A 19,714-nucleotide genomic window follows, 5' to 3' on the forward strand; every position below is an offset into this window, starting at 1 on the left:
GGTAGCCGCTAACATTAGCACAGACGCAGGAACCGTTCCAAGACCGTTAAACATTTCATATGCTTGGATTCAAATAGTGTTTGATTACAAACACGTTATCCTGCCCGTTTCTTACCGTTAGACGCCATCTCGGCTAACGAACAGAGGTTTAATTTCCAATCCCGAGCAGGCTAGCAGGTCTTGGACGCCGGAGAAATGAAAGACGTATGCAAGTGCGCCCCCAGGCGGCCGCCCACACCAACTGCAGAGCCTGGCGGACGACGCGGCGCCGCGATCACCGGCAACTCGGGAAATCGCTGGATCCGAGTGGGTTGTCGGGGAGTGTTTTAGGGCAGGGATAGCGGTATAAACCAAACACGAACGTAAACGAACAATGGCTTTTGACCACACATTCCTACTTGCAATGATTCAAATATATCCACTGCTTATATCGTAGGATATCCGGAATAACAAACGTGACTCGAATAAGCTTTAATACTGCATACTATAAGGAACCATTTTTCAATACTAAACAAACTGCTCCTCTAAAGCTGGGTTGTATCAAATGTGGAACATGGTGGCACGATGCTACTGTGTTCTCTTCTCAAAGTAATTGGCTGGAACCGTACGTCGCTCAGATATGTTATGAGAGCAACAATCACTTTTCACATAATGTTATTTTAAGAGGTAAAAAAACCAAAACAAAACAAAAAAACAGACACAAAACATTTTAAAATATGTTAAAGGTTATTGCCTGCACCTAACTGCAAGGCCTAACTCGCCCCTAACAGAAAAGAGTAGTTAACCTTTGCTTTAAAAAAAGAAATACAAATATTTTATTGAAAAGAAAAACAATTTTTAACGTATTTGCATACAATTGTGTCATTCATTTGATTCAAAATTATTTTGGTTTAATTCACTGAGAAAAACCTTACACACACACACACACACACACACACACACACACACACACACACACACACACACACACACACACACACACACACACACACACACACACACACACACACACACACACACACACACACACACACACATTCAAGACCGCTATTCAGATTCGATGTCTTCCTGAGATTCAAAAATAGAACATCTAAATTGGCAGGTAAAGATTTGAAAAGAAATTGGTCCTCAACATGGTTAAATGGTATCTCTAAATAATTGGAGCCAGAAAATATGAAGACGTAAAGTGCGGGGCATTACAGTAGTTACTCTAGTGGCCGCCCAGGAGAACTACAAACAACGGTAGACTGCGCCCAACTATGATGTGTTTCTGGCGGTGACAGGAATCCTGATGGTAAATTAAAAATGTTTGTGCACCCACAGCCAGGAGTTTGTGGAAATGACAAGCAGCCAACAGCAACGAAGGGTTACAAATGTGAAAAATATCGTTTTCATTCTTTCCCAGACTGATTGTTTGTCCTGTGGCTATTGTTTCCCAGGTGAATATTACTCATATGTTATGTTAATGATTCATTTGCCAACTTATATGAAATTCATAAAATATTCTATGTAATTAAACATAACATTTCCCACACTTACACTCCTTCAGTGAATTAGCAGCTGACAAATAGTTATATCACAGTGTTACAAATAAAAAATTAAAAAACGATCTATTAAATCAATATCTAAATGGAAATACAAATATTTGTTAAAAAAAAAACAAAAAAACATACTGCACCATTTTTGTTATCACATATTATTGTCTAAGTGATATATAGAACTCCATCTCCGGATTTCACTAAATCCTGCACCACTTTCACAATTTACTTCTTGAAGCAATATTACACCCCCAAAACTTAGCCTACACACCAATCCAGTTTAGCTATTGGCACAACCTTCACAATTAGCTGTACTAAGGGTCCTCCTCCCCTTCAATAAAAAGAGAAATGCATTGTCGACCATGGGTCCCTAGCTATACCAGAACCCCAGAGGTAGGTTAAATACACAAAGTGAATATTCTACCAAAGGAAAATATTGCAATCGTTCCCTTCTTAACTTAGTAGAAGTAAAACCAGTGCATGACCTAATACTAGAGTGAGGGTGCCTCTGCTCATGGAGGCCTGGCCAAGAAGCTGTGCATCTGGGACTGTGGACCTGATGAAAGTGGCAAACGCCGACACCTTGGCGTAGACACCTGGTCGGTTGCGCTGGGCACAGCCCAAGCCAAAGCTCACCACACCGGCCTGGATCCAGGTGTTGTTGCCTATTGGACAGACCAGCGGCCCTCCAGAATCTCCCTGGTTCAAGAGAGAGAAAAGAGATTGAGTGACACCATCGTACCAACTTCACTGACCGTTTCCAATTGCCACACCAGAGAGAGTCAACCTACCTCCAAAACATATTCTAATAAGTGCAAGTGTGTAAGAACATCAACCCACCTGGCAAGAATCCTTGCCCCCCTCCTGGAAGCCTGCGCAGATCATGTCGGTGCCGATGTCCAGAGCCTCATAGTCGTATGTGTCCACCTGATACATGCTGCTACAGGAGGTTTGATCGATGATCGGCACCGCCACCTCCTGTAGGGTTCCCACCCCCGACAGAGCCACTGTTTTCAACGATGAAGCCAGCATTATATGGGGATTGATAGAATGTTAGAATGATTTACATCAAAGAGTCGGGCATTAGAAAGGTTCCACTATAGTTTCAAGCCTGTGTTTAGCACATTGGAGCATGCTCTCAGATAAACAAGGGTATTCTGTCAACTCATAGTGCTTCTGTTGGACGAAACAATTAACATAGGGGCGGTTTCACAAGCCGGGTTCAACCAAATTAATACTAAACTAATTCTACTTAAATTAAGACAATTTAAAAATGCCTTTCTGAGACGTCGGTTATTTTGAGAATAGTTAGTTCTAGACTACGAAATCCAAGCCTATGGTCATTAAGCACTAGTCAGCTCCTTCTGCTAGTCTTAGTCCAGATAATCCATTTCCTCTATTGTCAAGGTCGACCCAGAGGCCAAATCCATTACTCCAAAGATGAAACTGCCTCAGGCCAGGTTTAATTTAAACCTTCACTAAGACCTAAGTTCCTTTCACGCATAGTTCCCAGGTAAATTATTGGGATAACCTTTCCAGCAGCACTAATGATTTTCACTATTCAGACATGCAGCTATATTCCAGAACATCTCGGTCTTGCACCTTTTCACACATGCTATGACAATGCCGGAATAGATGGGGCAAGGGACAATCCATTCCAGTGTAGATCAGACACTGTTGGCAACGGACATACAATCGGAATCGGTTAAATTTTTTTCCTGGTTCTCAGAGACCAGTGCTCCGCTTCCCATCTCCCAGTCCCTCTCTGTTCCCTCCGCTGACGGAGTGAGGACAGAGAGAAGGAACGTTCTCAACCCGTTCTACCTGTCCCTGTCTGTTCGTTGCCTCTCCGGCTCCGCATTCAGGTGCGGCCAGCAGGCAAACGAAGCGCTTGTGCCCGATGACACCACACCGCACCCCTAACTGTAAAAGACACGTCTAGGGTCTGCCGGCATTTTTAAGAAGAAAATTAATACAATTTAGGAATAGAAAGACCTGTCTCTATAAAGCCTGGACGTGTTTCAGTTTCACCTCTTTGCAGCTGAGCACCGCGGTTTGGACTCGCGTTTTCCCTCCCAAAAGATTATCATATCTTTTATATATTTGCACAAAATAAATAAATATTATTATTCATATTACTATTAAAACCCCATATTTGTGCTTTGCTGATACAGGGGCCGCGTCAGGCTCGGGTTGGGAGGAGTGGGAGTTTGAATCGGCGTAATAGGACACCTGCCGCTTATCTAACAATAAGAATAGGCCATGCAGGCTGGACCCTGACTAAATATAGCTGCAGGCAGCAATACACAAGGTCCAGCTTAGTCGTGTTGGATACGAATAACAGTTTTCCAATTCCTGTAAAACACACCATGACTTGTGATTGTATCGACACCAATCACAAATTGTGCTAGTTCGTCTTCATCAGTATTGCTACTAAAAGGAGTTACAATTTTCCGAGACTCCATTGAACACAGCATCGTTTGACGTAGTTAAGAGAGTTTTCCTTGAGTCCTGATGACACGCAGAATACTTTTTAAAGCTAATACACTTGTTGCGTGTTAGTACTTCATCCTAAAAATTTGAACGTGGCTGTCTGTAGTCCACAATGTCCTGCCTCATAGTGTCTCTGTGGAAGAAAATCACTCTGTGTGGAAGTTCCCAACAATACGGTTCCATTCAAATGGACTCAACATTGCATGTCCCCCAGAGACATTTCAACTTTTGGGTTTTGTAAAATGCAGCACAAGCAGCACGAGCAGCTCATGTTGTCTGTCTAGATGTCGCATTCACAAGTGGCTGGAGGGGAACGACTTCCGAAAATCTAAGCTTGGACTTGTATAACCTCAGATGATGATGTCACAAAGCCACCCACTAATGAAACTAATGAAATTATGACATTGTCACTTATTTCGGCTCCAAATGTAGATCGAGATTTATCAAACTCCAACTACTTCTGAAATGTTCCGGTTCTACCAAGACCTCAACCATGCCTGTGCGTACTACTGTTGTTGTATACTACAACAATACTTTTAGCCTGAAAAATGCTGAGATTAAAAATAAAAAATAAAAAGCTTTTACACTTTTGTATGTGAAAGGCACCAAACTTCACAAGAAACACATTTCTAGTAGGCCGAGATGTAAATGAACCTGGCAGAATGAACTGCTTCTGATTCCGATTAACTTGTTCATGCGGTGATACAAAATCTGGCAGACATGCACAGCACCATTTGACAACCCATTGCCCACTCACCCCCTTCTTGTGTGTTGCCCCAGCCTGTGACGTAGCACAGGGTGCCACCGGCAAAAGTGACACCGGCGTCGGGCAGACACACAGGCTGCACGTGCTCGCTCCAGGTCACCGGCTGTGTCAGCTGCACCAGGGCCACGTCGCTGCCCTTCTGGGGGCCCTCGTAGTCGGCGAGCACCAGCACCTGTGACACCCGCCGCTGGCTCTCATACTGGTTATAGCCGTTGAGCTGGTGGCGACCTACGTACAAGCTGTACTGCGAGACATCCGAGGGGCTGCGGGGGACGAGAAATAGTTACAAACCTGCGTGAACTGTGATCCTGCGAAGTGTGACTGAAATGTACTGTTTGTGGGGGTTAAATACATACACCAAAATTAATCTGAATTGGAATGACGTGGCATGCTCAAAGAAATCTATATAAACATATGTTTATATTTGGGCACTAGGAAGTAACACACATTGAGGCGATTTCGGACACATGCTAGGCCTGATCTAAGACTAAATCACACTTTTATTCTATACTAATTGAAATGGCAGTTAGCTCTGATTAGAACTAGACCTTAGACCTAAGGTCTAAATTAAGGCTTAAATGAAACCTGGCTAGAGGAAGGTTAATCTTTGGATTAATGGGTGTGGGCCTCCAGGTCAACCTTGACAATAGAGGAAATAGATTATCTGGACTAAGACCAGCAGCAAGACAAGACAGAAGGAGCTGACTGGTGTTTAATGACCTTAGTCTAGGACTTCCTAGTGTAGAACTAACTAATCCCAAATAAACCGCCATTTCAGAAAGGCATTTTTCAATTCTGTACTACATCAAGAAGGATTAGTTTAATTCTGTTTTTAATTAAACCAGTGAAACTGGCCTGTATAAAATTGTTTAATCTCCAAAGCCATCTGAAGGGCCAGTAACGAGGAGAGGCCTCCGTACTTTGGAAAACAGTGAGCAGCAGACAGCACCCAGTCTCTGGCAATGAGAGAGCCGCCACACACATGTCCACTTTTGTCCATCTGGATGTCCACCTGCCAGGGCCAGGCACCCATTTGGGCCTCGCTTCCCCCGACGATGCGGTTCTCCAAGGGGGCTCGACCGCACACTGGAGGGGGGGGGGGGTCAGGGGAGGGGTCAAGGAGTAGGTGCACGATGAAAGGGCACAGGTGAGACGCTGAGGTTTAGTAAGCAGCGTCTGACTTCGTGGTGCGTTCAAAACCTCGGATTTTTCAGCAACCTACCGTGTCTGACAGATAAAACAGTTGCATAGCTGAACTTCACCAAACGAAATAACACACGGTAAAAGGTTTGTATTATTGCACGGATATTAAACTGCATTTAATCCCCTTTTTCCTCTTTACACGTTTACTGACAGGTAAGAAACGTGTGCGGGGGTGACATGACATTTCTTTCATTTTGCCTTTACCTTGAGCTTCACATGTTCTCAGACCTGTTGAGAAACGGAAAGGTCGAGAGAAGGACAATGCGTTATCCATTAGATATCACCGAGAAAAACGACCGCTGATCTATTGGTCCCGTTGAGCTCTGCTCTCTCTATCTCAGGATTGCTCACCTGTTGAGACCAGAATCACGAAGAACGCGCAAGTGTTCATGATCCCGACTGGAAACACGGTTTGCAGAATGAAGACGCGCGGATCACGAAGACATTTGTGAGTTTTTTTGAATTTCTGAAAGAGTGAATAGTAAATAAATAAAATCGATGGATCCGAGGAAGTGAAACGAATGGGCGATGTCAGGTAAGATGCCAAGAGTCCGAACCGGGTCCACGATGTATCCCCCTCGAACGTCCGAGGAATTTGACGGTGGAAATAAGGAAACAAACAAAAGTTAGCGGAGAGATATCGAAATCGGGATCACATCCACGCTGCTACCCGCTGTATGGCCGGACTCCGAGCCGGAATGCGGTCAAACCAGAAAGACGACCATAGTTACCTGTATGTTCCACCTGGACCAATCAGAGCTCGGCTTTTTCCCCTCAAGCCACGCCCCCCCTCCATATTTGCCCGAAACAACGAGGCGGATGGGTAACAGACGCATATGCACGCACACACACACAAAAGAAAGTCCATCAGTTGTGGACATTAACAAAGTACATTTGTCAAGAATTTGTATGTACTTTAGTGTGTTCAGTTTCAAAGATTTCTTAATATGAGTTTCAAAGCAAATTTAATTACTTTTACTCTACTACATTTCTCACACAGTCGTCTTACTTTAGTTCTTGTTGTTTAAAATCTGGATTTATATTTATATACATTTAGTTTTGAAAATATGGATGTATAGGGAAGGTAAAGTTTGACGGCTGCTTTGGGTTGCTATGGACTCCGGTCGCCATTTATGGAGGATCACTTCCATTCAGTTGGATAGAGAAACAGCGAAAAAATACAAAATGTACAAAAATGGAGAAAGAAAGAAAAGGGTCGAGGTTTCACACAAGACGGTTGCGAGATTTTTCGTGGTAGTTTTTCACCTAACAAGACTTCCAAGCCATCTCTTACTAGAAAAATGCCGGCCGACATTCACAGTCATTGCGAGTGATCCCCCAAATATGGCGGCTTGCTCCAGCAATGGGATGTCAGCTTCACATTTCCTATATCCATGTAAATCGATCAAAAGCAAGACGACTTTATGCCATAGTAGAATGAATATGACAAGTAGCCTACCTTTAATTTTAATACTTAATTTAATGCTTAATGCGTATGTATTTACTCTAAATTGTCAACATGGTACTAACTTTCATAATATTGGGTGTGCGTATTTCTCCTTTTAATTCAAGTAAAAGTTCTCGAGTACACCGCTGAAGGTGTCTGCGCATTTTCTCGGGAGTGGGACCATTACAGTAGTGGTTATCAGCCTTGGCAACCGATCCTGAAAAGTTTTTTCCTTCAGTTGAACGTCACTGTTCCGCCGGCTTGAGACACATTATAGCTAAAGGCCTCACGGGCATCAACATCCACTTGCTCCCCAACCTGAAACCTTACACCTCTCCATACCAGCTGCGCTCCATTCTCCTCCGCCATGACACCCAAAACCAGCTTTTATTGACGACCATCTGCACCACAGAAGACACTATTGTTAACTGTTAACGGCCGATACGGGTTTTCAACTTTAACCAAGCCCGAGGGGCAGCAGGAGCAAATATTTAAGGAAATCTTGGCTTCTGGGTGGTTTGTGTATAGAATATCTGATATGCTTTTATTCGAGTCATTCCATGAAAGGAGTGCCATCTAGGTCCACAATATTTAACAAAGTCTATGAACACAACATGTATGACAAGCTGAAGACTATGAATAAAAAATTGATTATTAACATACTATATGAGAACGGTTTTTAAAGTGAATGGGATTTTTTTCCAACCTTTTCAAAATTCATGTCTGTATATAGTCATGGAAGTTGAATCACAAATATTACATGACAATTTGATTTGATTTGTGTCCCTGTTTTGCTTTCCCCTGTCACACCAACATTAATTTCCCTCCAAAGCGAATAAACTGTTGCTTTAAGTGACATAATGAAGAGGAAGTGACATGTTTAAACCTTGAGCGCTCAATTAAAAAATGCTGATAAATTGTTATAATTTAATAATAATTGTATTTGATGTCAAACATAACCTTTCCATCCATCACTGATAAGGTTTTCAATAAATTCTTTGATATTCATGCAAAATTTAAAAAAATACTGTTATTTACTGCTACTTATTATCCAATGAGTTCAACGCCTGTTCTTGCACTATGTAACGTCTGTGTTACACGAACCCACGGGAAAGGTGCGTTACGCTTTACAGCACTACGTCTCTTCCTTGATGTTTGGCTCTGGTAATTTGTTTTTTTTGCCTGGTAAAATGTATATGTAAAATGTAAAATGTCTTCCACTTTCATTGCGTGCGAGCCGATCTGCCAGGCCAAGCGCATCAGGTACCTACACCGGCAGCAGCGGGTAGATCCCCGCACTGGAGCCGTGGACGGAGAGCTCACTGAAGCGGCGAGGTCCGTGCAAGGGGCTCTGTAACCTAGGTGCACATTATATTTGCCTTTGTAACATACGGTTATTGAAACGTAACCGATGAGGTTCAAATTTGTCCGGTAAAATAAAATATTTTCGGACACCGGACTTAAGTTTTCCGACAGTGGTTTAAAAGCGCAATTACACTCAGAAACTGTAAATGCGCCAAATCACAAATACAAATGTTACATTGTGCCGTTTTAAGTATTCTTTGTGTGGCGGCCAGTTTATGATGACTGTAATACCCCTTCACATGTAATGATCTAAATTAATGAATTGTACCTGAGGTGGGAAAATAAAATTATTTTCTGGGAAGTTTAATATGTATATTAAACAATGAAATGTAAAAAACAAAGATTCGTTATTAACAATTCTGTAAATTGAAAGGCCAAATAGCAGCAACAATTTTGTCAAATTATTAATGATTGTTTAAAATTTGTTCTGTAATAATACAGGCAGAAATTCTCAGTATTGTTTCAACCAGTACATGTTTGACAAAAGGAATCACACATTTGAATAGTCGGTATTCTCATTTATATTTAAAAAAATATTAACAGACACTAGAAATGTACACTGGTAAAGTCACAAAACGAGCTGAAGGGGAAAACACAATGTCCATGTTGGGTGATGTCGGTGGCTCCGCCTCACTTCTTGGACAGCTTGGCTTGCTTGTGTTTGGGTGGCGCCCACTTCAGACACATAGTGTCCACTGCGCAAAGGACAGAGGTGGTTGGCACGAGGACACAGTCACACAAATAGCATCACAGACACATTGGACAAAACAAATACAACCATATTATTTTAACAACCGGGTAGCCAGAAAAAATAAATCTCTTCACAGCAGACATGAGGGCCACTCAGGTATTGTTTATTTCTAACACTTTTTCAGAAAGATGACTCTATACCTCCCACTTTTTGGGCTTGGACGGGTTTGTAAATTGGCATCACCAGTTTGCCAGCTAAGCAGTGACGAGTATCAGCTTTTGGTTGTGAAACACCGAGAAAAACGGGGATAAATTTGTGGTTTGAAATGACTAGCTAGTTAAAGCAGAAATTATAAAAACATCTTTGACTAAGCTTTGGATAGTCATTTTAAAAGTAATTTCCCCTCCCTGGAAAAAAAAAACGAAACCCTTTTTTAGAGACGAGCCAATTTATAAATTCTTTAAATTAATATTTATTTGAATGCAGAGGGTGTTAAGTGTCTAGGTGTTCAATAATGCGGAATGATTTCATTATGAATTTACTGCCCATGATTATTAATTTAAGCGGCTTGCTTTTCATCGGTTTGGATGCATACATGCTGTGTTTCTGGTTCCACCATCGGGGCTGTACAGTGCGGGAGCACATTCGGTTCAAAGGCAGTGGCAAGTGTTTACTGTGTATGCTTTCAAGAGCATGTGACGTGGGTCATGTGACGTCCGTATTGCTTTTGAAACCAACACCAGGCACCCTCTATTGGGAGATCGTACGATCACCATGGCAATACAGAGCCCTGTTAGGTGAGGCAAGCCTTGTGGTAACACACAAACAACGAGGAGACAACAGGAGCAAAAGAGAGTGCTCAGACTGTACCTGTGATTGGGGGCTTTTTGTACTGGGCACTTTTAAGATGCTCCTCCACCAGTTTGGGCGTGACGCAGATGACGTGCTGGCCCTTCCAGTACTTGACCATGTTGAGCGACTGCAGCGTGCTGATGATGTCACTCTGTGTGATGCTGGTCATCTGACTGGAGAGATGGAGCAGAAGGAGGACAAACCAGCGTTACACCTCATTTAATTCAATATAAGTTTTGTTCCGCCAGGTACATGAGGATTTAGATGTATACTTAATACAACACAGACAAATAATTCTATTATATAATTATAGAACCAAGAATCACGATTGTGGTGCCGCACTTGCGGCTGCCTGCGCGATCACCTCATTTCGATTACACACATTTTAGTATTTTTAGTCTTTTTAGAGCTTATAGAACATATTGTGCGTAATCACCGGGTGTCTTGACATTTCACTGCATATATGTATCACCGTATGTACATATTTGTGACAAATAATCTCTTGAACTTGAACATTAACATGTACTAACAATTTGTTCTGGTGAGGTTGGGTGTGTTTCACTCCAGACCATTAGCATAAAAAAAAAATAAAAAATAAAAATAAACAATGTTAAGCCAGATCTTCGCCTGAGACTGTCGTTCCTCAAGCCAGACATCAAGCATTTGGTGTCTGCCATGCAACATCAGCCTTCTCATAAGGTGAATTAATATTAATGTGCTCCTGTTATTGTTAGTTTTGTCAGTGCTGGCGTGAGAATGCATATGGTTGTTAAAATATACGTCCTATGAGAACGCACCGTTTGGCTCCTGTATTACTGCTGGTTGGATGTGGGCTGCGAACTCTTTTGAGATTTTCAAGTGGGCCGCGAGTCCAAAAAGGTTAGGGATCGCTATATTAGACAGTAAGTGAACAGTCAGTTCTTGAAGTTGATGTGTCGGAGGCAGAAAAAATGGCCAAGCATAAGGATCTGAGCGACTTTGACAAGGGCCAAATTGTGATGGATAGAAGACTGGGACAGAGCAAAAAGCTCAAAAACGACAGGTCTTGTGGGGTGTGTATTATGCAGTGGTTAGTAACTACCAAAAGTAATCCCAGGAAGGACAACCAGTTAACTGGCAGCAGGGTCATGGGCGCCCATGGGCTCATTGATGTGGGTGGGGAGCAAAGTCTAGCCACACAAAACAGCTACTGTAGCATACATTGCTGAAAAAGTTCATGCTGGCTATAGAAATAGATGAATAATAGAAAGGTGTCGGAACACACAGTGCATCGAGCTTGCTTAAATTAACTGTGCCCATGCTGACCCCTGTCCACCACCGAAAGGGCCTACAATGTGCACGTGAGCATCAGAACTGGACCATGGAATGCAATGGAAGAAGGTGGCCTGGTCTGATGACTCACGTTTTCTTCTACATCATGTGGATGGCCGGGGTTAGGTTCAGATCAGATGGAGCATCTGTGGGATGTTCTGGAACAACAAGCCCGATCCATGGAGACCCCACTTCGCAACTTACAGGACTTAAAGGATCTGATGCTAACGTCCTTCAGAGACCTTCAGAGGTCTTGTGGGGTCCACGCCTCGACAGTTCAGAGCCTTTTTGGCTGATCGCTGTATACATATTAGGGGTGTCACGATTCTCCAAATCTACGATTCGATTTGACTTTAGATTTTAAGGTCACGATTTGGTAAGATTTTTGATTTAAACTTGTATTTTTTCAGCACTGGCGGCTATGCCATTGTTAGGCCCCTTTCACACATAATTCTCGGTAAATTACAGGTAACCTTTCCGGCACCGCTAGTGAGTTTCACTATTAACACATGCAGCTACATTACGGAGCACTTCCATATTGCGCCATATGTGACAAATAACCTCTTGAACTTGAACTGAACTAACTAACACATGCCATGAAAATGCCGGAATAGATGGGGCAAGGGACAGACCAACACAAGTCACCCGGTGTGGTCCCGGTCTGCACCCCCGCGTCGGACAGAGCAGCAGCGCACAAAGAGAATGTATGTGGATGTAGCACGCAAATAAAAAATAAATAAAAATTCTTATGAAATAAATCCTGTAATAAATAAACAAGGCAATAAATATATAAATAAATGTGAAAATAAATATAAATTAGGTAATATATGCCCAGCGGACCAGGTGAAGGCGTGCCAATGCCTTCATGCGTGTCGGCCAATGTGGGGGGTTCTTTCATCACTTTCATTGCGCTGCAGGGTTTTGTGAGAGCCTCCGAATCTTATGCAAAGTTGGCATTTTAAAGCACACAAAGATAGAAAGCCGGGGGAGTCATTCATACAGATTTATTTGAAATATTCTACCGTCCCTGTGAAATTGGCCTTGATTTGACTTGCTCTCTACCTGAGGTCCTTGATGGACAGCGTTCCCCGGAAGTCGCGGAGGATCTCCAGCAGCACCCACGACCAGTAGCTGCGGTAGCTCAGCTTGCCGAGGTCCGACAACGGCTTCTCCGGCGAGCCCACTGCGCTCTCCAGCTTGGACAGCTCATAACCTGTACACACACACAGATGTAGGTAAGATGAGATGGTATCACAAGTTGGATTTTGTATTATTTATCCTTTTTTCTCATAATTTCAATAGTACATGCTTTTAATAGCTGAGTACTAGACTAAGGGCTATTAACCATTTATTAACCTCAAAAATTCCAACCGTCTAAAGTACAGAAGCAGTATAAATGGCACAGCTAATTCCCAGGGGGGAAACACATTTCCACTTCCTGCCTCTATGTGGAGTCAACATTGTTGACCGCAATCAAATACATAGGGGAATCCTCAAAGGCTCCATACTTACTGAAAGCTATGAGGAACTTCCCATAGCCTCGGCGTTGGTAAGGGGGCAGTGTGAGAATACATGCCACATTATTCCCATCGGGAGACTCTTTCTCCTGAAACATACATACATTTAAGGTCAAAGGTAAAGCTCTTAACTACAAATTGAACACAAAATTCTTCACCAAATGAATTAATAAAAAAACAAAACGTTATCCTTCATTATACTGCAATCACAGTGGAGGCGTGAGGAAAGATAATGGTGTGCTTGTTTTCCATGGGTGGAAAGCGTGTGTGATCAAATATGTTCTTCTAGGGTAATGTAGATACATGTTTTTAAAAACAGGATTCATATACTGGCATTACAAAATGAAATTCAAGGACTTTCAAGTAATTTTTTTAAGCTAATTTTTTCTTCTATTTTCAAGGACTCATAACAAATATAATACATTTTAAATCTTTATTAAAATATAATCTTAGTCTAACTGTCTATTTTCTCTCTCACACTCTCACACACACACACACACACACACACACACACACACACACACACACACACACACACACACACACACACACAATTATAAGTATATGTATACAACCATGCTGGATTAAATTTACACTTCCCTGGCATCATCTATGTCATAAAATCGATTTGGAAAATGTTTATTACGTTACAATTTGACTAAGAAACCCAGGGGGAATATCACAGGTTTTCAATGACCGCATATATTTTCCCTGAAGTTTTTCAAGCACTTAAGCATAAAAGGGGCTATTTCCAAGGTATTCAGCTATTTAAATTTAGGAGGAAGGAAATTCAAGCATTTCTAGCACCTCTATGACCTGGTAAGACCCCTGTTAAAAGGATGCGTTTCCACTGCAACAGACTGGATCATGTTCATCAAGAAGCTGACATTATACATGCATATATTTAGAATTAAACCTACTTTGGAAAAGTAGCCGACTATGTGTGCCCCGTGTCTGTTAACTTCGGTGAGAATGTAGAAGATGAATGGTTCAACGTCAAAATACAGGGTTTTGTGGTCCAGAAACAACTTGGCCAGCAGACACAGGTTCTGGCAATAGATCTGTGAAACACACACACATACACACACACATTACATTTCATTTAGCAGACGCTTTTATCCAAAGCGACTTACAATTGTTCAATCACCGACGGACGCAGCCATCAGGAGCAATTAGGGGTTAAGTGTCTTGCTCAAGGACACTACAGCATGCTAGCAGGAGGAGCCTGGGATCAAACCAGCAACCTTTAGATCGCTAGACCACCAGCTCTACCTGAGCTACCATCCCCACACACACACACACACACACACACACACACACACACACACACACACACACACACACACACACACACACACACACACACACACACACACACACACACACACACACACACACACACCAGCTTCCTTTCCAACATGACGCCAATATGGAACATTGGCAGTATATTTATGGCTTACTTATTATTTATATACTGTATGTACACATCTATTATTAATCTCATTGTCATCTACTATTATACTCTACTATAATAATTTCCAACCATGCTGGATTAAATGGACATTTCCCTGGCATCATCTACGTCTTTTCCAGCATTCAGATCGCTATCATTCGCACTTAATTTCTGAGGATGAAATTCAAGAACCCTGCACATGCTACGTAAAGTTTAACCTGAATTTTGGTGTGTCGTAAATAAGTTTGGGTGATTGGATGAATACACCCGGAATCAGTGATGGGCTAGCAATTGGTGCAAGTTTTTTTTTTTTTTGCACGATTTTGTCCTTTTATTTTGCTAATTTAATGGTCTGTCTCCTCGTACCTATACCTGTCTTTAAAACCTAGCGTGTCACCGCTGACAATGCTATGCGTGGCTTCTCTGTATCATTTACTTCCTGATGAAATAACATGCGCTGCTACTCTCAGACAATCAGAAGCTTGATTAATATCCACGCCAGTCGACCAATCAGAGGAGAGATTCTTGGACAGATCCTATCAGCTTCAAGCCATGTGCAGCTTTTGGATTGTGTTGACGCTTTAGACAAGCGTATGTTTTTTTTTTTTGTCTGCATGATGGTTGCAAAGAATTGTCTAAGGCCAAGTGGAGATGGAGATTGTAGACTGTACACCAGCGTTGGAAATTATTCTTGCAGACCTAGGTGACTTGGAGCAGCACATTTATCTGAGCCCAAACAGTGAGAATGGAACGCTAAACACAGGAATGTATCCGCAATCACCGGTTGTTAGGCTGATGGTGGCTGGGCGGAAAATTTTGACAAATCGCAAATCCTAGTCACCAGGTCTCGCTTACCTTGTGGTCCCGTCCATCGACTTCATACACCGAGATGTTGCTCCTCCTGTAGATCTCTTTGCCGGGGGGCTGCTTCCACTGACAGTGAGACTGGAAGGGGGTTGTGAGAGCGACCGAGAACAGAGGAGGTAGAAACAAGGTTAAGACAAGGGAAATGTGTTGTATACTGCGAAGACACAACATGCAATAAAACAATTATTAAATAGTCATATTAACAGGGGCGCACATAACTGGTGCGCAGGCGCGACCAAAATTAGAAATGCATATTCAAAATTGTTTCTGGATGTCGACTTGCGCAACAATTACCAAAGCAGTGTTTTTTTGTTAAAAAATAAATAAAATTAAACAATTTGGCTATGACATAAAAAATAATAAATTGGGCGGACTGTATCTATCGCTGTCACTACAATGGAGCGTCTGCTGTGGTTGTTAGTACAGCGCGATTTCTGCTTGTGATAGAAGAGTTTGACTATTTTCAGACTGTTCTTGACAAGTCACTCAGTAAAAAGAGCCGTCGATTTCATTAAATTGGTTTAATGCATGGTGAGCGAGGGAGGACTTCCGATGAACAGAGAACGAGAGTCTGAAGAGTCTGTCGGAGTTATCAACAGCAATCTCACAGGTTTGATTTAATTCTGTCAAAATTGTGCCGGAGTGAATCCAGACTCGCGAATCATTTAAAAAATGTGTTCGCTAGACTGGCACCACGAAGTTCAGTGCGGCTGCAGAAAAAATTCTAAAGCGAATAAAATTAAATGTGAGGGATTTTTATTGTCATCGAATTGGTCTACCCTGAAGTAATACGTAATATACAATAAACATGTACATGCACATTTTCGGATTAAAACGACAATTTCAAAGAGACGCATTGTGCAGCTCTCCGGCAGAGATCGAAGGCTGAACAGCTGGTCAGCCAAACTGACCAGGTGGTATCTGAAGGTCTTCTCGTACTTCATGTATTTCAGGCAGTACTCGCAGATCCACAGCTTGGGCTGCTTGCCGTAGTCCTCCGGAAATGGCGAGAAATACCAGGCGTCGATCTCAAAGTTCCCTATCTGGATCTTATCAACATATTTCACTTTGGTGATCTGGCAGAGAGACAAAAACAAAACATCTCACTGTCGACTGGCAGAGAAACGACCAACAGGATGAGACAGTAGCCCAAGGGTAGCCAACCTTGAGTACTGGAAGAGCCATTTAAAAAAAAAAAAAAAAATTAAAAACATGTTTTAAAGATTGCTGGGAGCCACAAATATTTGAGGCCTTTCAACAAACCCCTTTAAGCAAAATTATATATTAAAACATGGAAAAGAATACATTTAAAAAGCCGAATAAAATAAATAATACTTTTGCTGCTGAGCCCTGCAATTCCTAGGGCGGTCCACGGGGGGCTGTGGACCCAGATTGGAATATATCTTGAATATAAAACACACAAGTCTGTAACATGAAGCCTATTTAAATGTTTGTAATTAATTTTTTAGTTAATCATATTGTAGTCAAATAATTATTACACATTGAAAACTGTGTTGTTTAACTTTATAGACGATTCCTATTGCACGGATGTAAATGAGAATATCTGTTGAATATCTGTCGAAATCCGGAGTTTTACGGGAGACAAACCATCTACTGTTGACTCAACAGGAGTCAACAGTAGATGGTTAATAAAAGGAAGAGTCTCTGGAGGGATAGTTGCAGCAGGTTGCAGGTGCTTACTCCGGCATTTACCCATCGTCAATCAATGCATTTGGGGCAAACTCTGAAAATGCATGAACGTCGTCAAATTGTTTTTACGGCATTAAAAATGGATTACTTCACTTTGACAGCCATAATTAATATAAATATTTTATATATTAGGTAAACAAATTTTTACGATACATATTTTTGCTTTATTTTGTCATAGCCACGGACTTAATGGGGAGGGATTAAAGAGCTGCATGCGACTCCAGGCTTGCTGACCACTGCAGTAGCCAGTGCACAAGGCTCTTGGATGACTAGGTGATTTCAAATACAAAGAAGCTATAATAGTAAGTCAATGTCAATTACATTTTTTGAACGTTTGCTTTTTGGAGGTGAGGTTAAGTCATCGTCAAATACAGCACACATCCTTACTTGTGTATACATACGCAAACAAACCCTCCCACACCTTACCGCTTCATGCTCTTTCTCAAGAGCCGCTGTCGTGGGGTCCATCTCTGCATAAGTCTATAAAAAATAAAAAATAAATAAAAATAAATAACTACATGTGAAGGACAGCAACGGCATAGAGACGGATGAAATCCCATCTTGGAAAATCCCAATCAATACAGAAAGAGATAAATGCAGTACAGTATCACTGAGCTGATCAAGCCATTGACATGCAACCATATTCAGGGGTCATTCTGGCATAACGAAATAAAACTTTTTTTCCAAGGACTTCATGCAAAATATAATACATTTTCAATGTGATCTTTATTAATTAAAAAATAATCAGTCTCACTGTCTATCATTCATATACTGCACACACACACACACACACACACACACACACACACACACACACACACACACACACACACACACACACACACACACACACACACACACACACACACACACACACACACACACACACACACACACGTTCCGTTCCTAGGTCCAGGTCGTTAAGCGAATTGGTCGATAAGCGAGGACCCGCGTTATTTCATGTTAAGGGGGCGTGGCGATTGCGAACACCAGTCTAGTATGTGATATTGTACGCAGCGTACAATACAGACTGGTCAGACAGCTGGTCGTAAATTTCCCCTAATAAAGGTTTATCTTATCTTAGCTTATATCTGAACAGTCGTCAAACAGGTAGGTTGTTAAGTGAGGAAAACCTGTATGCTTTTTACTTCTTTTACAAAGCTCTGGCCATGGGATGAAAGCTCACCTTCTGTACGTGGTTGATTTCATCATGTTTGCGTTTCTGATTGCGAGTGATCTTCCTCTCTGGCTGGTCCACCAGATCCCCGATCCCCCCCAACTCTGTGCTCTTCCTCACAGCATCTTTTACAGTCTTTGTAAGCGCCAGACGGGACTTACCCACCCACTCATCCAGTCGCCTGTTGACTGCACAGACAAGCAAACAAGAAGACTTTAAGGTGGGTAGGTAGATATACTTTCATTACAGCAAAACAATGGACAATATTTATTAAATGGAAATATGCAATGAACATATTCATATTTAGAATTTATACACTATATTCCCATAATAATAAATTATCCTGTGCATAGTATCACATTTTGTATATTTCCATACATCTGACTATTTTCTGTTTTCCGTGTTTTTGGCTATTTGCATATATTTGACATTTTATTTATTATTTGATATTTTATTTTACTTAAGTTTTTATATTAATATTTTTACTCCCACATTTATTTTCAGGCTGTTAAACGCACCAAACCTCACCAAAACAAATCCCTAACCGATTATGAACATACTAATCAAATAGAAACAAATTGGTTATAATGAACATAGGGAGGGACGGCGACAGAGTAGCGTGCTTGGGGTTCGCTTTACGCAGTAGGTTGATCTTCGTGAACTCACATCCCACATAGTGCACATAGAACTCCTCCCTGCCCTCCTGCTCGTTCAGCCTGGACTGGATGACCTCTGCGGAATCTGAAAAGAGAGCGTTCCTAAACGTCACAAGCTTGGCAAACAGATCCAGCTCACCATCTCACAAGCGCCTCCGCCTAAACATGAGATTTGTGAGCTTCCCGGGGAAGCGGGAACACACTCACGCCACGTCTTGTCGGCTCGTTGGCATAAATACGTCTCTCCGATGTCAACAGTCACTTCTTGCTCCCTGCCGCAGCCCATTGCCGCTCCTTCTGGGGTGTGCTGACTACTCGATCCCCCAGACTCTCTGGAGCGATGCAGGGCCTCCGCCTCGTCCTCTTCCCCGCCGCTGCCATTAGAAGAGCACGCCGCTTGGATCCCTGCGTGCGGCTCTGTCCGGTCGCCATGTCCCGATTCCACATCCACGTCCATTCTATTTCCAGGACCCTTATTATAGTTTTTGTAACTATTCTGAATTGCAGCGGCGACCCCGCCTGGCATAATCCTCGCCGTTTTGAGAACAATTAAGACGGTGTGCGGTTCCGCGGGAGGGGGGGGGGGGACGTTCTCGACTATTCCTAAATAAGCGAGTCAACAACAAATATACGAGACAGTAAACATGGCGGCTATTATGACGGAGTAA

The 19,714-nt window shown here is 42.2% G+C and overlaps 3 protein-coding genes across 7 annotated transcripts in view; all 3 read right to left on the reverse strand.

Annotated features, from left to right (window-relative positions):
- Positions 1–197, reverse strand: part of fus (FUS RNA binding protein) — a 39,083-nt gene extending 38,886 nt beyond the window's left edge. For all 5 annotated transcript variants that reach the window (XM_080009970.1, XM_080009972.1, XM_080009969.1 and 2 more), the window contains exon 1: positions 116–197. In XM_080009970.1, coding sequence (XP_079866096.1) covers positions 116–128 — 13 coding nt within the window. In that variant the 5' untranslated portion in view covers positions 129–197. The remainder of the gene's footprint in view (positions 1–115) is intronic.
- Positions 198–1,695: 1,498 nt separating this feature from the next.
- LOC307236939 (serine protease 27) lies at positions 1,696–6,391 on the reverse strand (the record flags this gene model as incomplete). The annotated part of the gene is made up of 6 exons (XM_080009534.1): positions 1,696–2,237; positions 2,379–2,545; positions 4,789–5,060; positions 5,718–5,883; positions 6,205–6,228; positions 6,352–6,391. The coding sequence occupies 6 exons, from the start codon at positions 6,389–6,391 to the stop codon at positions 1,992–1,994; spliced, it is 915 nt and encodes a 304-aa protein (XP_079865660.1). The 3' UTR covers positions 1,696–1,991.
- A 2,924-nt stretch (positions 6,392–9,315) lies between these two features.
- kat8 (K(lysine) acetyltransferase 8) lies at positions 9,316–19,619 on the reverse strand. Its single transcript, XM_080009654.1, has 11 exons — positions 19,254–19,619; positions 19,057–19,131; positions 18,400–18,578; positions 17,640–17,693; positions 16,415–16,579; positions 15,492–15,581; positions 14,104–14,244; positions 13,179–13,272; positions 12,729–12,879; positions 10,374–10,528; positions 9,316–9,507 (listed from the first exon to the last, which is right to left on the reverse strand). Exons 1-11 carry the CDS (start codon positions 19,570–19,572, stop codon positions 9,443–9,445), a joined length of 1,488 nt encoding a protein of 495 aa, XP_079865780.1. The 5' UTR covers positions 19,573–19,619; the 3' UTR covers positions 9,316–9,442.
- Between the last annotated feature and the right edge of the window lie 95 nt (positions 19,620–19,714).

The sequence above is a fragment of the Zeus faber genome (assembly GCF_960531495.2).
Source record: "Zeus faber genome assembly, chromosome: 11".
Lineage (NCBI taxonomy): Eukaryota > Metazoa > Chordata > Actinopteri > Zeiformes > Zeidae > Zeus > Zeus faber.

Coding starts and splice junctions, on each gene's coding strand:
- kat8 (XM_080009654.1), bottom strand. CDS start 19,572: ATGCCAGGCGGGGTCGCCGCTGCAATTCAGAATAGTTACAAAAACTAT. Junction 18,579..19,056: donor CTATGTGCACTATGTGGGAT/GTGAGTTCACGA, acceptor TTGTCTGTGCAG/TCAACAGGCGACTGGATGAG. Junction 10,529..12,728: donor CTGTCCATCAAGGACCTCAG/GTAGAGAGCAAG, acceptor CCATCTCTCCAG/TCAGATGACCAGCATCACAC.